This window comes from Kogia breviceps, chromosome 1 (assembly GCF_026419965.1).
Source record: "Kogia breviceps isolate mKogBre1 chromosome 1, mKogBre1 haplotype 1, whole genome shotgun sequence".
Taxonomy (NCBI): domain Eukaryota; kingdom Metazoa; phylum Chordata; class Mammalia; order Artiodactyla; family Physeteridae; genus Kogia; species Kogia breviceps.
The window spans coordinates 16,451,452-16,467,851 of record NC_081310.1 but is presented as its reverse complement, the minus strand read 5'-3'; the positions used below and the strand labels follow the sequence as shown (position 1 = coordinate 16,467,851).

The following is a 16,400-nucleotide window of genomic DNA, read 5'->3' as shown; positions in this document are numbered from 1 at the left end:
TCAAAGACTTAGATGTCAAAATCTAAGAGATGATGAGGAAGGAAGGGAACTGCCCTAGGTTGACTGCTAACTCTCCTTCCGACAGTTATATACACTGTTTTATTTCAACCTTACAATAAACAGCAAGTGAACTGGAATTCTTAAAAAAAAACTTGGATCACAATGCCCATACCAGTGAACACTACATCATGCTGTCTCATTAAGGGTGACTAGTGAACGAGTGAATAAAAGAAAATGCTGTGCATAGCAATGAACCAGACCTGCTCCTATCTCAATCTGATGCATTCAGATATTCCTGCTATCAATATTGTTGGGCTCAAAGAAATCTCTTGAGTCAGGCACATGGTATATTGGAATTATCTGCCTGTCCACCCAAGGAGTCCAAACAAGATGGCAGACTGCCCCCAAATTCTCACAGCTCCCTTTCTGGAAGGAATGAGTTCTGAGGCATTCCTCTGGATTCTCCAAATTTGGTTCTACGAGTCCCTTGGGTATATCTCTATTAGTGGAAAGACGGTACTGTTGAGACACCGTTTACACGTCTGTTCCTCCACCCGACCCTGAGCAACTGGAAGGCAGAGTCTGAGCCTGATTTATCTCTAGATGGCTGGCACCAGTTCTGGTGCCAACGTTAGGAGGAGCTCACTTGGAATTTGCTAGCTACCACTCCATACAGTGGGTTAGTGTGGCAGATTAAAGACGGCTGCAACTTCTTTGACACTCCTCCCACCAAGAGTTGCGGTCTATTTCCTTTCCCTTTGAATCTGGGCTGGGCTGTAGGTCATTTGATCTATAGAATAAGGTGAAAATGATGCTCTGCTAGTTCTGGGCCTTGTTTTTAAGCCGACTGGCAGCTTCCGCCTTGGCCCCTTGGCCCCTTGAGCCTCATGTAAAAAGCCTGACTACTCTTCTGAGGAGACTGCGTGGATACGTCCTGAAACCATTTAGAGAGGAGGAGGGGCTCAGTCATCCCATCCAAGCTCCAAGCTTATGAGCAAACTCATCACAGATCCTCCAGACCAGACCAGCTGCTACCTGAACACCATCAAGTGGCCCCAGTCGAAGTCACATGGAGCAGAAGAACAGCCCAGCCAAGCCTTGCCCAAGCTTCTGACCCTTAAAAATCAATAAAATAATTGATATTTGAGGCGATGAAATTTGGGGGTAGTTTGTTATACAGTGACTAGGTCATCGAAACATTACAAAGGTACAAATCCTATTATCCTAGAGGTGGGAAAGTTTTCAATGAACAGTAAATAGACACACAGACAGAGAAAACAAACTTTTGGTTACCAAAGGGGAAAGGGGGTGGGGGAGGAATAAATCAGGAAGGGCACCCTTACGTAAGTTATTAATTTCTTGGTGCTTCATTTCATTGCTTGTGAAATTGGGGACTTAGCCCCCTCCAAGATGGCAGATACCCTTGCTCTTGTTGGTGATAGTCAGTTGAAGAAGATTCCCCTCTCCTATTTTTTTTCCCTCTCATAACTCCGGGCATGATTTTAATCATAAATACAAGCACAACTTAATCAGAGAAAGATGTATTCCATTTTCCAAATGGGCTGAGAGCTCTACTAAATATTAGTAGGTTCAAAAGCATTCCCAGAGCACTGCAGCTTTATCGGAGCATATTTCAATAAAGGCTGCCTTTGTCATAAATCTCTAAAAATATGGTAAGGGTCACCCCTATTTGGAAAAATTTTCCGTGTTCCTCTTTTTTGCCCTCTTTCCCTTCATATCGGAAGGCTTTATCCCTGTCGTATTTCCTCCGATACTGGTGTACATCTGAAGTCATACTATGATCACACCAGTATATGCTCTTTAGAACCTGTTCACACAACAGAAGTCAGAGGTAGCAGGAGGACAGTGAGGTTTTGTATTACCACCATTCATCACAGCTCTGACAGACCACTCTGCAGAGGGGAGAAGAGTGAGAATCGCCTTGCCAAACTAAACATGATTTCCACAGAAGCTCGGGTATCCTGACTCTCCCAGGCAGGGAGACATCAGCAGATGCACAGCCCTGGACAAAACTAACTCTGAACTCACTCCCGGAAATGCTAGCTTAGGTCTTTCTAGCCTGGGATTCGGACTCTAGAAAGGGGACCCATATACATTTTATGGGACAGAATGACCCCCAAAACTTGGGATATGCCTTACATCTGTGATTCCCAATGGAGACTGGAGAATGATCATATCTGAATCATGAGGGGAGCTTTTCGAAACCACGTCTGTCCAGAGGCAAATCTTTTCCTCTCCAGAGAAAATCAGAATCTCCAGGAAAGGGGCTGAGGACAGGCCTTGTAGAAGCTCCCCCAGGGCATTTAGAGGTGGGGAAGCACCTCCTTCACCCACATGTGAGCTCGCGCGCACGCGTACACACACACACACACACACACACACACACACACACACACACACTCCCCCTGCTTAAAATCGATGTCCCGAGGAATCCTAATAAATCATCCATACAATCATCTAAACACCCTGAAAACCTATTCCTAGTCATCCTATCTCACTTCCTCTAGGAAGCAGATTGTCAACCATGTGTCCAGTAATACAATAGTCAAAGGGAATCTAGAAACTTCAGAGGCTTTGTTCTTCTGAATAGTTGAGCTCTCCACATAGCTACAGATCTGCCCATTTAAGCACTGAGTATTTTATTTTTCAAAATAACATTTCAGCAATTTTGCATAGAAAACCCTCTAGTACTTTACGGCACGTGTTCAGTTACCTGAATATAATTTAGCCTCACCTGCCTAATGGAAAGCCGTTATTGTGAGCATCGATTTCTGTCCCGGGACTTGAAGAGGAAGTTTATCACTGAAGGCCACGAAGAGTTCCAAATGCATGGAAGGCAAGTGGCAAGTTGGAGAAGAACAAGCCAAAAATGGGACTCCAAATAAAAAGGCCACGAGCAGATGTCAGAATCCAGATAGGGTGCCACAGAGATAAAGATTGGGTTAGCTCCAAACAGGGTAAGATTTAGGAAAGCTGTCCATACAGGCACTGCATTCTGTGACTTGATCTTCTGGGCTGGCATTACCGCGGTGCACAGGCAAACTTCTCAAGCCTAAAGGGTCATCTCCTCCTGTCAGAGTGTCTTCCCCCAGCACTCCTTCTAATCCAGTGCTTCGAATTTCTTGTGGTCCCAGAGAGGACTAAAGGCTGCCTTTCCAGTGAGTCAGCTGTGTGTGTGTGCGCTGTGTCTTCTGTGAGGGCTGCTCAGGGATCTCTCTGACTTACTACCTGGACTTTGGCTGTGTTTCAGGAGGTTAGATTGCTGCATAGCTGAGCTCCAGATAGATAAGGAGATGTTATTCTTCCTTATTTTCCTCTAAAACTACCTCCTTCCTGGATCCCGTGTTCAGTGTCACTGAACAAGCCCAAGGTCATGTTCTCCATACGATGAGCTTCTGTTTTGGGCTGTATCTTTTCCAATTGGGGGGCTTTAATGGGAGCAGAGCCTGCTGCTTGTGTCATGGGGTGGCCAGTGCTGCAATAACCTCTGGGAAGGTACACATCCACTGAGGACTCACTGAGGTCCTGTAAATTACCAGCCTACAGGGACAGATCCCCTCCCGGAGATGACATGGCCTCTGGGAGGAAGACAAACTATCAGTAACCCGCTATCAGAGGCCACTCCTCGGACCAAGGTTAGGAGCCAAAGAATAATGGTGATTTAGCAGCTTCCGTTACAGGCAACAAAACCTAACAGAGCTTGCCTTCAATGAACTGAAGTCACGTCATTGAAACAGGGCCAGAGAGAACAATCTATCTGCACAGAGAGGCATGTACGAGAGACTTAATTGAAAAAGAAGAAAAAAAGAGGACAGGGCATCATGTTTTTGTTTTTATTTTTCAAATCACCTTGCAATATATCTCTGGCTACCTTTGATCAAGCTGCTTTTTCAGAGAACTCAGTCTTTGCTTTCCCTCCTAATACCGCTCCACCCTCTGGCCGGCCTAGTTTCTCTTATTTTTCTTCTATTCTGGCTGATATTGAGGCAAAGAGGTAGCGAAGGATTTGCTACAAACAGCAAATGTGGTGAGGAGTGAGTGCTTGAGAATCAGAGCTGGACCTGTATCCCTGCCCTGCCTCTTCCTAGCTGTGTGACCCTGGCCAAGTGACTTAATTTCTCTGTGACTCAGCATCTTTCTCTGTAAAAAGGAGAAAGAATCCAGTAGTAGAAAGAATATTTGGAATGAGTGAAGGTGGTCTAAAGCTACGAACTTCCAGTTGTAAGATGAATAAGTTCTGGGGATGTAACGTACAATATGGTGAAAATAGTTTGTAATAGTGTATTAAATATTTGAAATAAGAGAGTACATCTTAAAAGTTCTTACCACAAAGGGAAAAAAAATGTGACTATGTGAAGTGGTACATGATAACTAAACTTTTGTGGTGATCATTCTGCAATATATACATATATCAAAACCTCATTCAAGGATGTACACCTTGAACTAATACAATGTTATACATCTGTTATATGTCAATAAATGAAATAAAAAGATACCTCATCATGCAAACTTCACAGGAGAGCTGTGGATACAAATGTAGGCAATACTTATAAAGGGCTTAGCAGCGGGGCTGGTACACAGAAAGCCGACCCTGTCTGATACTCTTAGAATGCGCATTAAGATTTTAAGGTCTCCACGGAGAGGTCCCTGAGGATCTAAGCAAGAACTACTTCTCATGAACACACATGTAAACTGGTACTTGAAAACTGTTTTAACAACTTCAAACTCTTTCTCAGAGATTCCATGTACAATGCTTATTTGTGTGGGAATTTTTCCATTTTCCCAATAAATGCAAAGAAAAGTCTTATCCAGATTGCCAAAATTTCCAAATGTTTACAATCCAGGACAATTAGAGGTCTCCACATGCAGATGTCAATTCCTTTCTTTCCCTCAAGTAAGCACGCTTTCTAGTCATATTGTCTCACAGGCCTCCTCCTTAACATTGGGGTTCTCGGGTCTGTTCTTATTCAGTCTCCCTCTACATATCTTCCCTGGAGGGCAACACTCCGCCCTAGTCTCTCCTCACCTCCTGGCACTGAGTACCATCTCTTTGGTACCCTCAACAGGCCCCTTCAAAGGAGACCCTGTTTTGGTACAAGCGGCTCCTTCTGTCAAGAATGAGCATCCCTCATCCTGTTTTAACAGATACTTCTTGAGGCCCCATCCAAACGTCAAGTCCCTGGTGAAATCTTTCCAACTCTGCCCTCTACAGACACTGTTCGTATGACACTATGACATATTCACTATGACCTGATCTGCCTCCCCTGCCCAACTCAGGGCTTTCAGAGCAGTGCTTTCATGTGTATCAGATCCCCTAAAGATCTTGATAAAAATCTAGATTCTGATCTACATTCTGTGCATTCTGATTTGGTAGGTCTGGGCTGGGGCCTGAGATTCTGCATTTCTCCCAGCTCCTAGGTAATGCTGATGCTACTGCCCGATAACCCACGTGAGTAATAAGCTGTTAAGAACATCTTTCATATCTCAGTAACTTGGTATCATCATCATCACATCATCATCATCATATCATCACCATCACCATATCATCACCATCAGCAGCAGCACATCATAATCGTCATCATATCATCACCATATCATCATCATCATCATCATCATCATATCATCATCATATCATCACCATCAACATATCATCATCATCATCATCATCATCATATCATCATCACCACCATTATCATTATCATCATATCATCATCACCACCATATCATCATATCATCATCATCACCATCAACATATCATCATCATCATCATCATATAATCATCATCACCATCATCATCATCATCACCACCATCATCATCATCGCCGTATCACATCATCATCACCATATCATCATCATCATCATATCATCATCATCGCCATATCATCATCATCATCACCATATCATCACCATATCATCATCATATCATCATCATCGCCATATCATCATCATCACCACCATATCATCATCATCATGTCATCATCACCACCACCATCATCATCATCATCATCATATCATCATTACCACCATTGTCATCATGATCATCATATCATCATCATCATCATCATCACCACCATCATCATCTTTTGACACAGCTGCCTAGCAACTGTACTTAGGGAGATGAGATGTCAGGACTGCCTGAAATCATGGTGGACAGTGCTGAACAGAGGATGTGCATCTGGTGTGGGATGGACTAGAATGCGGGTAGAATCAGAGAGGAAAAGGAGGCAGGATGAGGTTAGTGAAGAGACAGCAGGTAGCAAAGAGAGGAAGAAAAGAGAGTGAAAAAGATGGAGAGAGAGACAACAGGAAGGAAGTGAGGAGGGAAGAAAAGGAGAAAGGGATGGCCATCGAATGAGAAAAGAAAGGTAGCTGACTTCCCTTCTTGGGCTGAGACTGGTCCTACATCATCTGACTTTACAGAGTAGGGGGTGGACTTCTCAACTTGAGCCCTGCCGAGGGTGGCCACTCTAGCCATTCATGCCCAGAGCTTCCCCCCTTCACTCTAAATGTTCTGCCTTCCTGAGAAAGTGAGGAATGAACTGTCACTGTGAGAGGAATAATAAATGAGGGTCTATGTCATGATTATGCATGTAGAAAAACGGTGTATCTCAGTTCAGAAAATCTCAGTCTGTAGGAAGTCCTTTATCCTAAGACTTCAAATTGATTGTCCATTCAAACAACCCAAACAAAAGTTACCTGATACAGTTCGATCCGTTGTTCAGGCACTCTGGCTTTCGGGTTCTGTAAACGAAAGACTCTGAACTCGGCCTTCACCAAATTGGAAGCATTCTTCTCCATGGCGGAGACGTCAAATCGGACAATTCTGAAGTAGGGTCTGTAGAAAGTGGGCGGGATGGCATCTGTAAAAAGTTAGGGCAATCATTCAAAATGATAAAAATCCATTGTTCTCTCACAAAAGAGCACGCAGCATGAGACAGTCTTAAGAAACCATACGGGAAATATCTACAGAATGATTTCATTTCCAATGGCCAATTTAATATCATTAACAATTGAACCAGAAAAAAAAATATAAACATCTGCATTTGGTTACAGGAGCAGCCGATTAATAGGGATTAACAAACCACTTCCAACTCCATTTGAGGCTATAAAAGTTAACCCTCTCCTTTGAAAGTTGACAGAGTGGTGGAAAACCCTAGACGGTTATAAATTGGAACAAGTTCATGACAGTGGATGCCTGGAGAGAGCCGTTGGACTTGCGTACACTTTCATCAGTTGTGCCAGGAAAAGAGCTCCTAATGGCAAGCAGTTTGCCCATGTATTCTTTTTCCTTGAAATTTTGGCACTCAAACACTCTGCTCTCTCCAGCTTCATGGACTGCATCTTTTTTGGCTTTGATAATTTGGTCTTTCACACACATAGGACCAAATACACCCTCTAGACAAGTTAGGGTGAGGACATTTGCATAAAAATACACAGATACTGGCTATACCAGTCCAGTCTTAAAATTCTTTATTCGGCATAAATGTCCATTGGTGGGAGGGAATCCTAGCTAATGAAGAGAAAAAAAAAGCAACCCAAATGCCTTCTGTTCTGAGCCATGAAAAATACAGAGATGCAGAAAGCCCACAGCAATTTCAAGTTCACGGGCTGCTAGAATTTTGCTGTTATTTTGTAGTAAACTGTCATTGCCTTTGAATATGCAACTTGAGGTTACCCCCAAACCAAAGCAAGTCCAAATTCTATCCCCAGACTTCATATACAACACCGATATATTAAGCACCTACACTGGGCAGACCACCTGTTACAGGTACGTTCCTACAGTAAAGGTAGAATAGGTATATTTCTACAATACTCTTCCAAAATCTCCTGCAAACTTACTTTCGTTATTCTGGAATGTTCCATCCAACTCTTGACGGCTCCATGATTTTCTACCCCCTCCTCAATTATGTCACTTCATTGCAACATAATCATTCATTTTTTTTATGGCTTCTTACAAACGTTTTTATTACTTCATTATTATGTTTGCTTATTTTGTTTCCCCATGAAATTTTAAGAATCTTGAGGACTAACCATATTTTCCAGGTCTTTATTTTTCCCCATCTACCTAGGACAGGGCTCTGCACACATGGAGCTCACCAAATACCCACTGTTTACGAAGCTGGTCATCAACAGGAGTCTTGAAAGACTCAGGCATCTGGCTATTGGCAAGACTAGCTTCTTATTAAATAAGTGAACCATCCTGCTGATCTTAAAATAGAAATAAATACCTTTTGTGATTTCCTGGGAAATCCACGCCCTGACAATTACACTGAAAAAAAAAAAAAATGCTAGGAACACACCAACATTTCCTCGTCTTAAGAGCTCTGAACTTTTTTCCCTCACAGAGGCTTTTCCCCATCCCTTTCCCATGTCCTGTGGCTGCTGGAAAGCAGCTCATGGAGAAGTGGTGAATTTCAAACCATGCTCTGCTCGATGACTGCTTCACAAAGGACTGTGTGAATTGAAGCTTTGTAGCTCAGAAGCCTCAGAAACAAAAACAAACAAGCAAGAAAACAAAACCCCCCAAATCTAAAGCACCCACGTTTCAGAGGAAAGAAGGTATTCATGCAGACACGGGGATGGTCCGCTGCATCACTACTGTGAAATACTTGGTGGACAGTATCAGGCAGACAAACATTCACCCAGCCAGAAAGGTTTGGGGAGCCCCTAGCTTAGCAATTTGCAAAGGTAGCTGCAGGAACAAACTGACCTTTCTCTCCGCTGGAACGTGCCCAGCCCAGGTGATTGGGCAGGCTTGCCCCATCCTGATCAGCTCGGCTGAAAACAGTCTGGGGGCCCAGGTAGAGAGGCCTGGGGAGGGCTGGGGCCAGGCCTCCTGGCTTCACACACTCTCTAGTTTGGCCAGAACCTTCCACAGGCCTAGTGGCTGCGTTCAAGTTCGCATGGCCTCCCCGTTAGACAGCAGAAGCGTCAAACATGCTTTGCAAGAGCATCCTGAAGGCGCAAAGCTACTTCAGTGCATTTCCTGCCATTAGCAAGAGTAAACATCTCACTGGTTTTCTCCCTCTTATTGGAACCCCCTTCAGGCCTGTGTTACTTCCACGGACACCCATCATTCACACCCGCCAGCGCCAACCGTATCCTTCCATCAAGTTTGTAAATAAGTGCTCTTGAGATTTATTTTTATTCTCTTTTGTGTTTATTAAACTTTGAACAATTTTTTTCCCTTTCTGGTCCTCTGCCCATAAACACACTTTCTTTTTATGGCCGCTTTGGACCAGGAGGTCAATTTTGTTTCTCCTTCTTCTAAGCAAATCATCCAATGATCCTGTCCTAGGCTTTTGAGCTTTGAAGGGGTGTTTGCAAATATTTACAGGAATCGCTTGATAGTTAAGTACGTTGTTCGGCTCTGCTCCCTATACCCTGGCAAACGGCCCTCCTCCCCTCTGGCCAGTATAACCATTTCGGCTGCTTCAACTGCCTGATCATACAAATTCACAGTTTTGGTTCTTTCTTTATAAGTCGAAGCATTTCACAGGAGGTGAAATGGCAGCTGAGCATTCCCCACCAGCACGTCAGCTTTGGTCTTGTGACCACAGTCAAGGGACCAGGCCAGCAGGACACAGCAGCTTTTCCCACACCCCTGCTCCAGCACCCGAGAGTGGGAGCTCACTGGATAAAGACTGCTAACTAAAGAACCCACTACCACTTCTAAGGGTCAGCCCCAGCTGTCCCTGGCTGCCCTCTGCTACGGGTCACCAGTCCCCTGCCTGGCTGAGGAACTTGAGCGACTTGCCAAATATCCTTACATTTGGGGGAAAAAATAAAAATCACAGCAAAGTGCTGGGGCCTAGCCTGTGACCCCGCCCTTACCTCATAAAGGCTTTTGGACGCCTGGTGCAAAGAGCTCAACGTGGCCCCCGCTACACGCAGCCTGGATGCTGAGGCTCGTTTCCTGGGCTCAGAGTGGCTGGGTAGGTAGTTCATGGCTTGGGCAGCCCTAATCCACCCATCCAGCCTTGGAGGGATGTAGCTTTTTTCTCCACCTTCTCCGAGAACTCATTTCCCCCTCTGGAATGGGACGTCTCTCTAAGGGCCTCTGGAATTCTGATCCAGCTCCTACCCCACTGCCAGGCCGCGGGGACTTGTGTTTGGCCTTTGCTAACTTGCCTCATCCTAGTTGGCACTCTCCTCTCGATGTCTGACCCACTTTTGTCGGTTCGATCAGATGCACCTTCCTCTAGCCCCGTGGACTGCAGGCCACCAGGCTTGCTCTGCTTCTCCCGTTCCCTGTGCCTTCCTCTCGTGGAAAAGCTTGCACATGGAAGATTCCAGAATGCCACCCAGTGAGTGGTATTCCCCTCCCCTCAACCCTGCCCACACATCCCTGCTAAATCCCACTTGGGGGGAACAGACAGAGGGAAAAAAAAAAGAAAAGGAGGAAATCTAGCTACTGATTTACAAAGTAATCATGTACAGGACACCTAAACCTGTGATAGCACAGGGTCCCGAGCTACTTTTATAAGCATTCTAGGTTGACTTGTCGTCTCTTTCAAATTACTGCTTAGCTCCTTTGTAAATCACCTTCTCCTTGTGTTAGCTAGCACCCTGCGGCCAGGAATCTTCACTTAGAGTTCTTGGGTTCCCCATGGCCCAGGGATGGCTTCATGGGCATGTGACCAGGGTGGTGGTACCGGGTCCCAAGGTCAGAAAAGCCTCACACTGGAGTTTGAGGCTCTGTGGTCACCATCTCGAGACCCTTAATCATTTCACCTTTGAATTTAGGCTTCGTACGTGAAGTCTGACGGGACGACGGAGCGCGTGCAGGGACATGGGGCCTCACTCGTGTGCTGGGCCACCCTCCCGCCACCTCCAGGCCTCCCCGGGACTGGAGCTCAGCCCCTTGGCCCTCGCGCCCAGAACAGTTGGCGTGAGGCACCCACACCTGAACATCTCCGGGCAGGGCACGGGGGCGGCTGTTTCAGCCGAGGCTGGCAGCATATTCAGAGGTAGCCCAGTGGGAGAAAGTAGCTAGTCCTTCCACAGTCACATACAGTTATAGGATCCGAACGCAGTGGGACCTTTAAGGCCACTTGAATTTTAACCCCAAATCAAAACGTCCTAGCTATGGGGCAGCAGGGACGTCAGTGGGCTTTTCTGAGCCTGTTTCTTCATCTATATGAGGAAGTAAATAATTCCCTGTCTCATATGTATTGACTCAGGTTGTCAGTTCACACAAGCCAGCAGACAGAGCATTCAAGCACTGGGTCTCGCACAAATTCCCCCTCAAAAAAGTCCCTTCCTATCCCCCTCTCCACCCTGCAACAAAGATGCTAAATGGTTCTTGGGCCTTCCTTGAATGTCCCACCGAGAGAGAACACTCTCCTACCACCTAACAATTAGAAGAGAAGGGGTAGAGAAGCAGCTAAGTGCCCTGGGACAGTTTATAAATGACTCTGAAACGCAAACCAGAGAAAGCTCTTACGACATCACCAACACGTGAGGAGCTCTTGCCAGAAGGTGCAGATGTGGAGCCTGAAAGAAACACCCCAAGGATGTCCAGAGCTCAGCCTTTAGGGAGGCAAGCCTTCGATCATCTATCCTGAATCTGGTAGCCTGTTGAGCCAGATGGCCGCCCAGCTCGCTTGCAGCTCTGCCATTTCATCGTTCTCATTTTGATATTCTCCATGGATGGAGCCTCCAAAATGGTATTTTTTCTCCCCTAAATTTTACATTAGATGACTGTCCCTCGCCACCTGCTTTAGAGTCACATGGGGGGCTTATGAATGGGCTTATTACCTGCCTCTATCCCAGACCTACTGTGTGAATCCCAGGTGATTCTGCTTTACGTCCAGATTTGATAACATCTGCCCTAGACAACGTCTAACCATAATGAACTTGGCCCGGCTTCCCTCCCCTTCAGTGTCACGAACTGGTTAGGGATGAACAAAATATGTCTATCCCACCATCCCCACCCTAAAAAAGAATGGCCTGGTCTCACTGCAGCCTCAGAATTTACTTCACAATCCCCTCCCATTTTCTAATAGTTTCATATGCTTCGTGTCTACCAAGAAGGTGTTTTTAATCCCCGTTTCCCAGATTCAGAAGTCAAGAGCAAGGAGAGTGAAATAACTCCTGGCTAAGGGCAAGGTGAAGCTGGCCTGTCAATCCAAAGCTCTGGCTTTTCACCACAATATCCTGCCTTCCGTGCAAAAGAGTCCCCCCCTGAGTCAGAGACGTGAATCCCACCCCAGGCAGAAAGACCGCAACACCCTCACTGGAGCATTGTTGCAAAAACGGGCACAAAGAAGTAGCTCCTGCATCACTAGCGATCTGTTTGACCTTGCAGTAAAGCTCCAGAAACGTGAACGCAAGGCCCAGTATTTTCACTGATACTCCTTAAAAGAATGGCTCTGGTTTGGAGAGATCTGGGGCTTGTTCATGCGGAAGTTCCCCCCGAGAGGTACTTTGCTAATACTAGGACTGCCCAGGATCCTTTGGACGCCCATACGAGATGTGCCTGGTGCCTCTATCCGCAGTAGCATCCGCTGGCTCTCAACCCCAAGCTCCTCAAGCAAACAGGACAAACTCTTCATTCCCCTTTCCAGAAATGACTGCACTCTCCCCACAGCTCTGCAGTGATTGGCGTGGACTTTTGACAGTGCTTAACGGGTGTAGTGGCCCCTCACTCCTGACATCCCCAGCTTTGAGGGAAGCAGTTTGGGGTTCATTCGACATTCCCCAGGGAGCAGCAAGACAAGCAACCCGCCACATGATTGGAGGGCAAGAAATGAACTGCTATTTGTATGTGCGCGGACACCGCCAGCAAGAAACCAAGACAATTGTGTTTGGGGGTTTTCTCAAATTTGTCTTGGCGCACGGGAGAGAGATTGGATTTCACTACCACATCCCAAACGCTGCTGACATTCAAGTCACAGCAATTTAACACAAAGTGACTGAGGAATAAACAGAGCATCACCAGTGGTTTCTGATGTTCTCCCCGGCCATCCCTCCTATTAAATGTAACCCAGCACCGGAGCCTCTGTGGTGGAAAGTGGGTGTCTCCGAGCAGGGGACAGACCTAATGTGCTGCTGGCAGTTGGGAGTCACTGTGTCAGCATCAGCTTATGTGACTTGGCCTTCATCTAACTGCTATCTGAGACTGTGCATGCTGTCAGCAGGACCGTTTTGGCCCCTGCTTACACAAAACCAAAAAAAAAAAAAAAGTAAAATCACAGAGATGCTGGCCCACAGTGGTTGGTTTTCTTAAACTATGACAGACACGGTGTTTCTAGTGTCTACTCCAAAGTTTCCATCACCTTCATAAAAACCTCACTTATGTGGAACACCTATTTTGTTTTGATTCTTCTATGTTTCTCATCGTGCTCGGGACTGTGTATGGAGAGGGCACCTGGACCCACTTTTGCAGGCAGGTGGACCACGAATTGGACATATTCCTTCGGAATGACGTCACAGTGGGAGGCTGTCCTCTTGGTCGGAGTAGGTGACTGAAGCCACTCTTCTCTGCCATTGTCTCACTCTTTAAAGCACATACAACTCTCTTGGTTTATTTATTTATTTTCCTCTCTCTCTCCTTATTTTCTCTCCTTCCTTTGCTCCATTTTCTTTCTCACTTTTCTTAATTCTCTTCAATCTGTGCTTCTTTTTCTCTAAAAAAAAAGTGGTGGGGGGGACTTCCCTGGTGGTGCAGTGGTAACGAATCCTCCTGTCAATGCAGGGGACATGGGTTCAAGCCCTGGTCTGGGAAGATCTCACATGCCACAGAGCAACTAAGCCTGTGCACCACAACTGCTTAGCCTGTGCTCTAGAGCCCATGAGCCACAACTACTGAGCCTTCGAGCCACAACTACTGAGCCCATGAGCCACAACTACTGAGGCCTGTGCACCTAGAGCTCCACAACAAGAGAAGCCACCACAATGAGAAGCCCGCGTACCACAAGGAAGAGTAGCCCCTGCTCGCCACAACTAGAGAAAGCCCACGCGCAGCAACAAAGACCCAACACAGCCAAAAATAAATAAATAAAACATTTTTACATGTTAAAAAAAAAGGGGGAAGGGGCAAAATCGCCATGATTTTGGTCCACTAATGGCCTTTAAAGAGGCCAATGACCTCATGACATATTTATCCACACAGCTATTCTAGAACCCAGCAATGGCTCTCAACAAGGTCAACAGAAAGAAGGCAATATGCATCGATTCCACTAACAACAAGTTAAACTTGGAAATGTAGGCTCTCGCCCTTAATCTCTTAATGGATGAGAAGCACCCTTTAGTTTTAATCTCTTTCTACAGATTGAGAAACGAGTAAAATCTTGCCAGATTTACACCAAACGTTGCCAGAATAAAGATGAAAATGTACCCCCTCGGACATTCTTGCTCACTGCTGCAGAGAGCCCTCTTAGCCCAGAACAGACCAATTTCAACATTCCCCTTTCCAGAAACTACTGCATGTTCCCTGCAGCTCCATGATGATTGGTGTGGACTGTTTGACATGCCTAATGGGTGTAGTGGCTCCTTATTAGCCTGAAAATCTTTCTCTAAGCTTTCTAAAATTATAGGAGTGGTGCACATATGCTTATTGCGTGTCTTGTACCGGGAGCTCGTCTCTGTGTTGTCTGTAAGCTTCTTGTTTGTGGCCTAACTTCTTTGTCAGGCAATCGCCTAATTACTTTGAGGCACTGTGCTGCTTTCCTGCTCTGCCCTGGAGCTCAACTAATAAGCAACAGGGCACACACCCTGCAAGGATTGCAAGCTATTTACCAACGTCACCAAGTGGGACAGGCTATTACTGCTAATGTATTAAATTCATGATGCGGGAGTGAGTAAATGTGAAGAGGAAGAGATGGTCTGGATTATCTAGTTTAAAAAGGAAAGCAAATACAGCTAACGTTCATTCTCTACGAAACTCTTCATTGCACTTAGAAATGAGAACACATAAAGGGTTTGCCTGGCACCCATTATGTGCTCTCTCAATGTTACTGGTATCGAATTCCTCTTACTGCAGTTTTCTCTACAAGACAAGACAAGACAGTCTCTCTCAGAACTCCTTCAGTGACGGAGAACTCAAACTTAGGCAGATGACCTACTGCAGTCTCTGACAGCCCCGACTGTACAGAGTTCTTCCCTATCTTGGGCTGAGATCTGCTTACCTACAAGGTCTGCCCGCTGGGTCTGGTTCTGCCACATAAGATGATTTACCCCCTTTCCACTTGACCCTACTCAGAAATTGTAAAGCTAAATCTCACATCTCCCTGCCCCCATCTCTTTTCTTTTCTAAGCTCCTATTTCCTTTTCTTATTTTTTGTGAGAGCCTTTTACCTTCGTGGATGGTCTCCTCTTTGCTCCAATTTTAAAATCAGACCCTTAAGTCTGAACATAATTCTCAAGGCAGAATAGAGTAGAACTATCACCTTCCTCATTGTAGAACTTATACTTTTATTGATACATCCCAACTGTGAATGATTCTCATTCATTCTCATTCTCTCTCTCCCTCCCGACTGCCCCACCCCCACATTCTCTCTCTTTTTAACCTTTGTACTCGTATCATATTTTCTATGTGTTTTGAATGCATAATAAATGAGAAGTCTTGGGTCTTTTCCACACAACCTGTTTTACAGATGTCATTATCTTATGTTTTATACCCTGAGGCTTTTTTGTGTGCAAATTTTACAATATACTTTGATCCAATATGTACTTATTTGATTTCACTCCTCATTTCAAATATGCTGAGATGGATTTGATGTCTGATTTGGTGAACCTGAGCATTCATTTGTTAAATAACATTGCAGAGGGTAGAGTCTTCAAATCAGAAATGTTCTTTATGCTGAATGTCAGTCCTGAACCTCAGCTAGAAAGATGGTAGGGAGTAAGAATTACTTGAAAGGAATTTTTAGTTATCAGATATCTTTATTAGCATTTCAGTAGATGGTCATTCAGTACCTTAAAAAGAATACTAGAGTTTCAAAAGATGGTGCTTTCTTAGGGTTAGTAGATGTATTCATTAAGGGTGTGGACTCTTCCTCCATCCTGTTTGTACTGGCAACACAGCTATGGGCAATTAAGATATGGGAATATACAGGAATTATAGGAATCCAGATGATCTGTGGCATGACTGAGTTCTGGAATGGAGCCACAGGTGTTACGCTTGTTTTAAGAATTCATGTTCATTTGGGTGCTAAGCAGCTTTCTGTTCAAGGTCGGGACACCACTTGTGAGAGGAGAAAAAACAGTCTTTAAAGTAAGAATCTCCACGGCAAAACTAGACCACAGCTAAGTACTTTGAAATGTTTGAGTGTATCTTATTTTTATTTAATTATCTGAGAGCACGCCCTACCCTTTAGTTTCAATCTCATGACTTTGGTGTATGACATGTACAAATTTTCCTCTGCTCTTAGGGC

At 45.1% G+C, this 16,400-nt stretch overlaps 1 protein-coding gene across 4 annotated transcripts in view; it reads right to left on the bottom strand.

The window, feature by feature from the left end:
* TGFB2 (transforming growth factor beta 2) overlaps positions 1 to 16,400 on the bottom strand; it is an 84,103-nt gene that overhangs the window by 25,159 nt on the left and 42,544 nt on the right. For all 4 annotated transcript variants that reach the window (XM_059056000.2, XM_067027764.1, XM_059055992.2 and 1 more), the window contains one exon: positions 6,718 to 6,881. In XM_059056000.2, the coding sequence (XP_058911983.1) occupies positions 6,718 to 6,881 (164 nt within the window). The remainder of the gene's footprint in view (positions 1 to 6,717; positions 6,882 to 16,400) is intronic.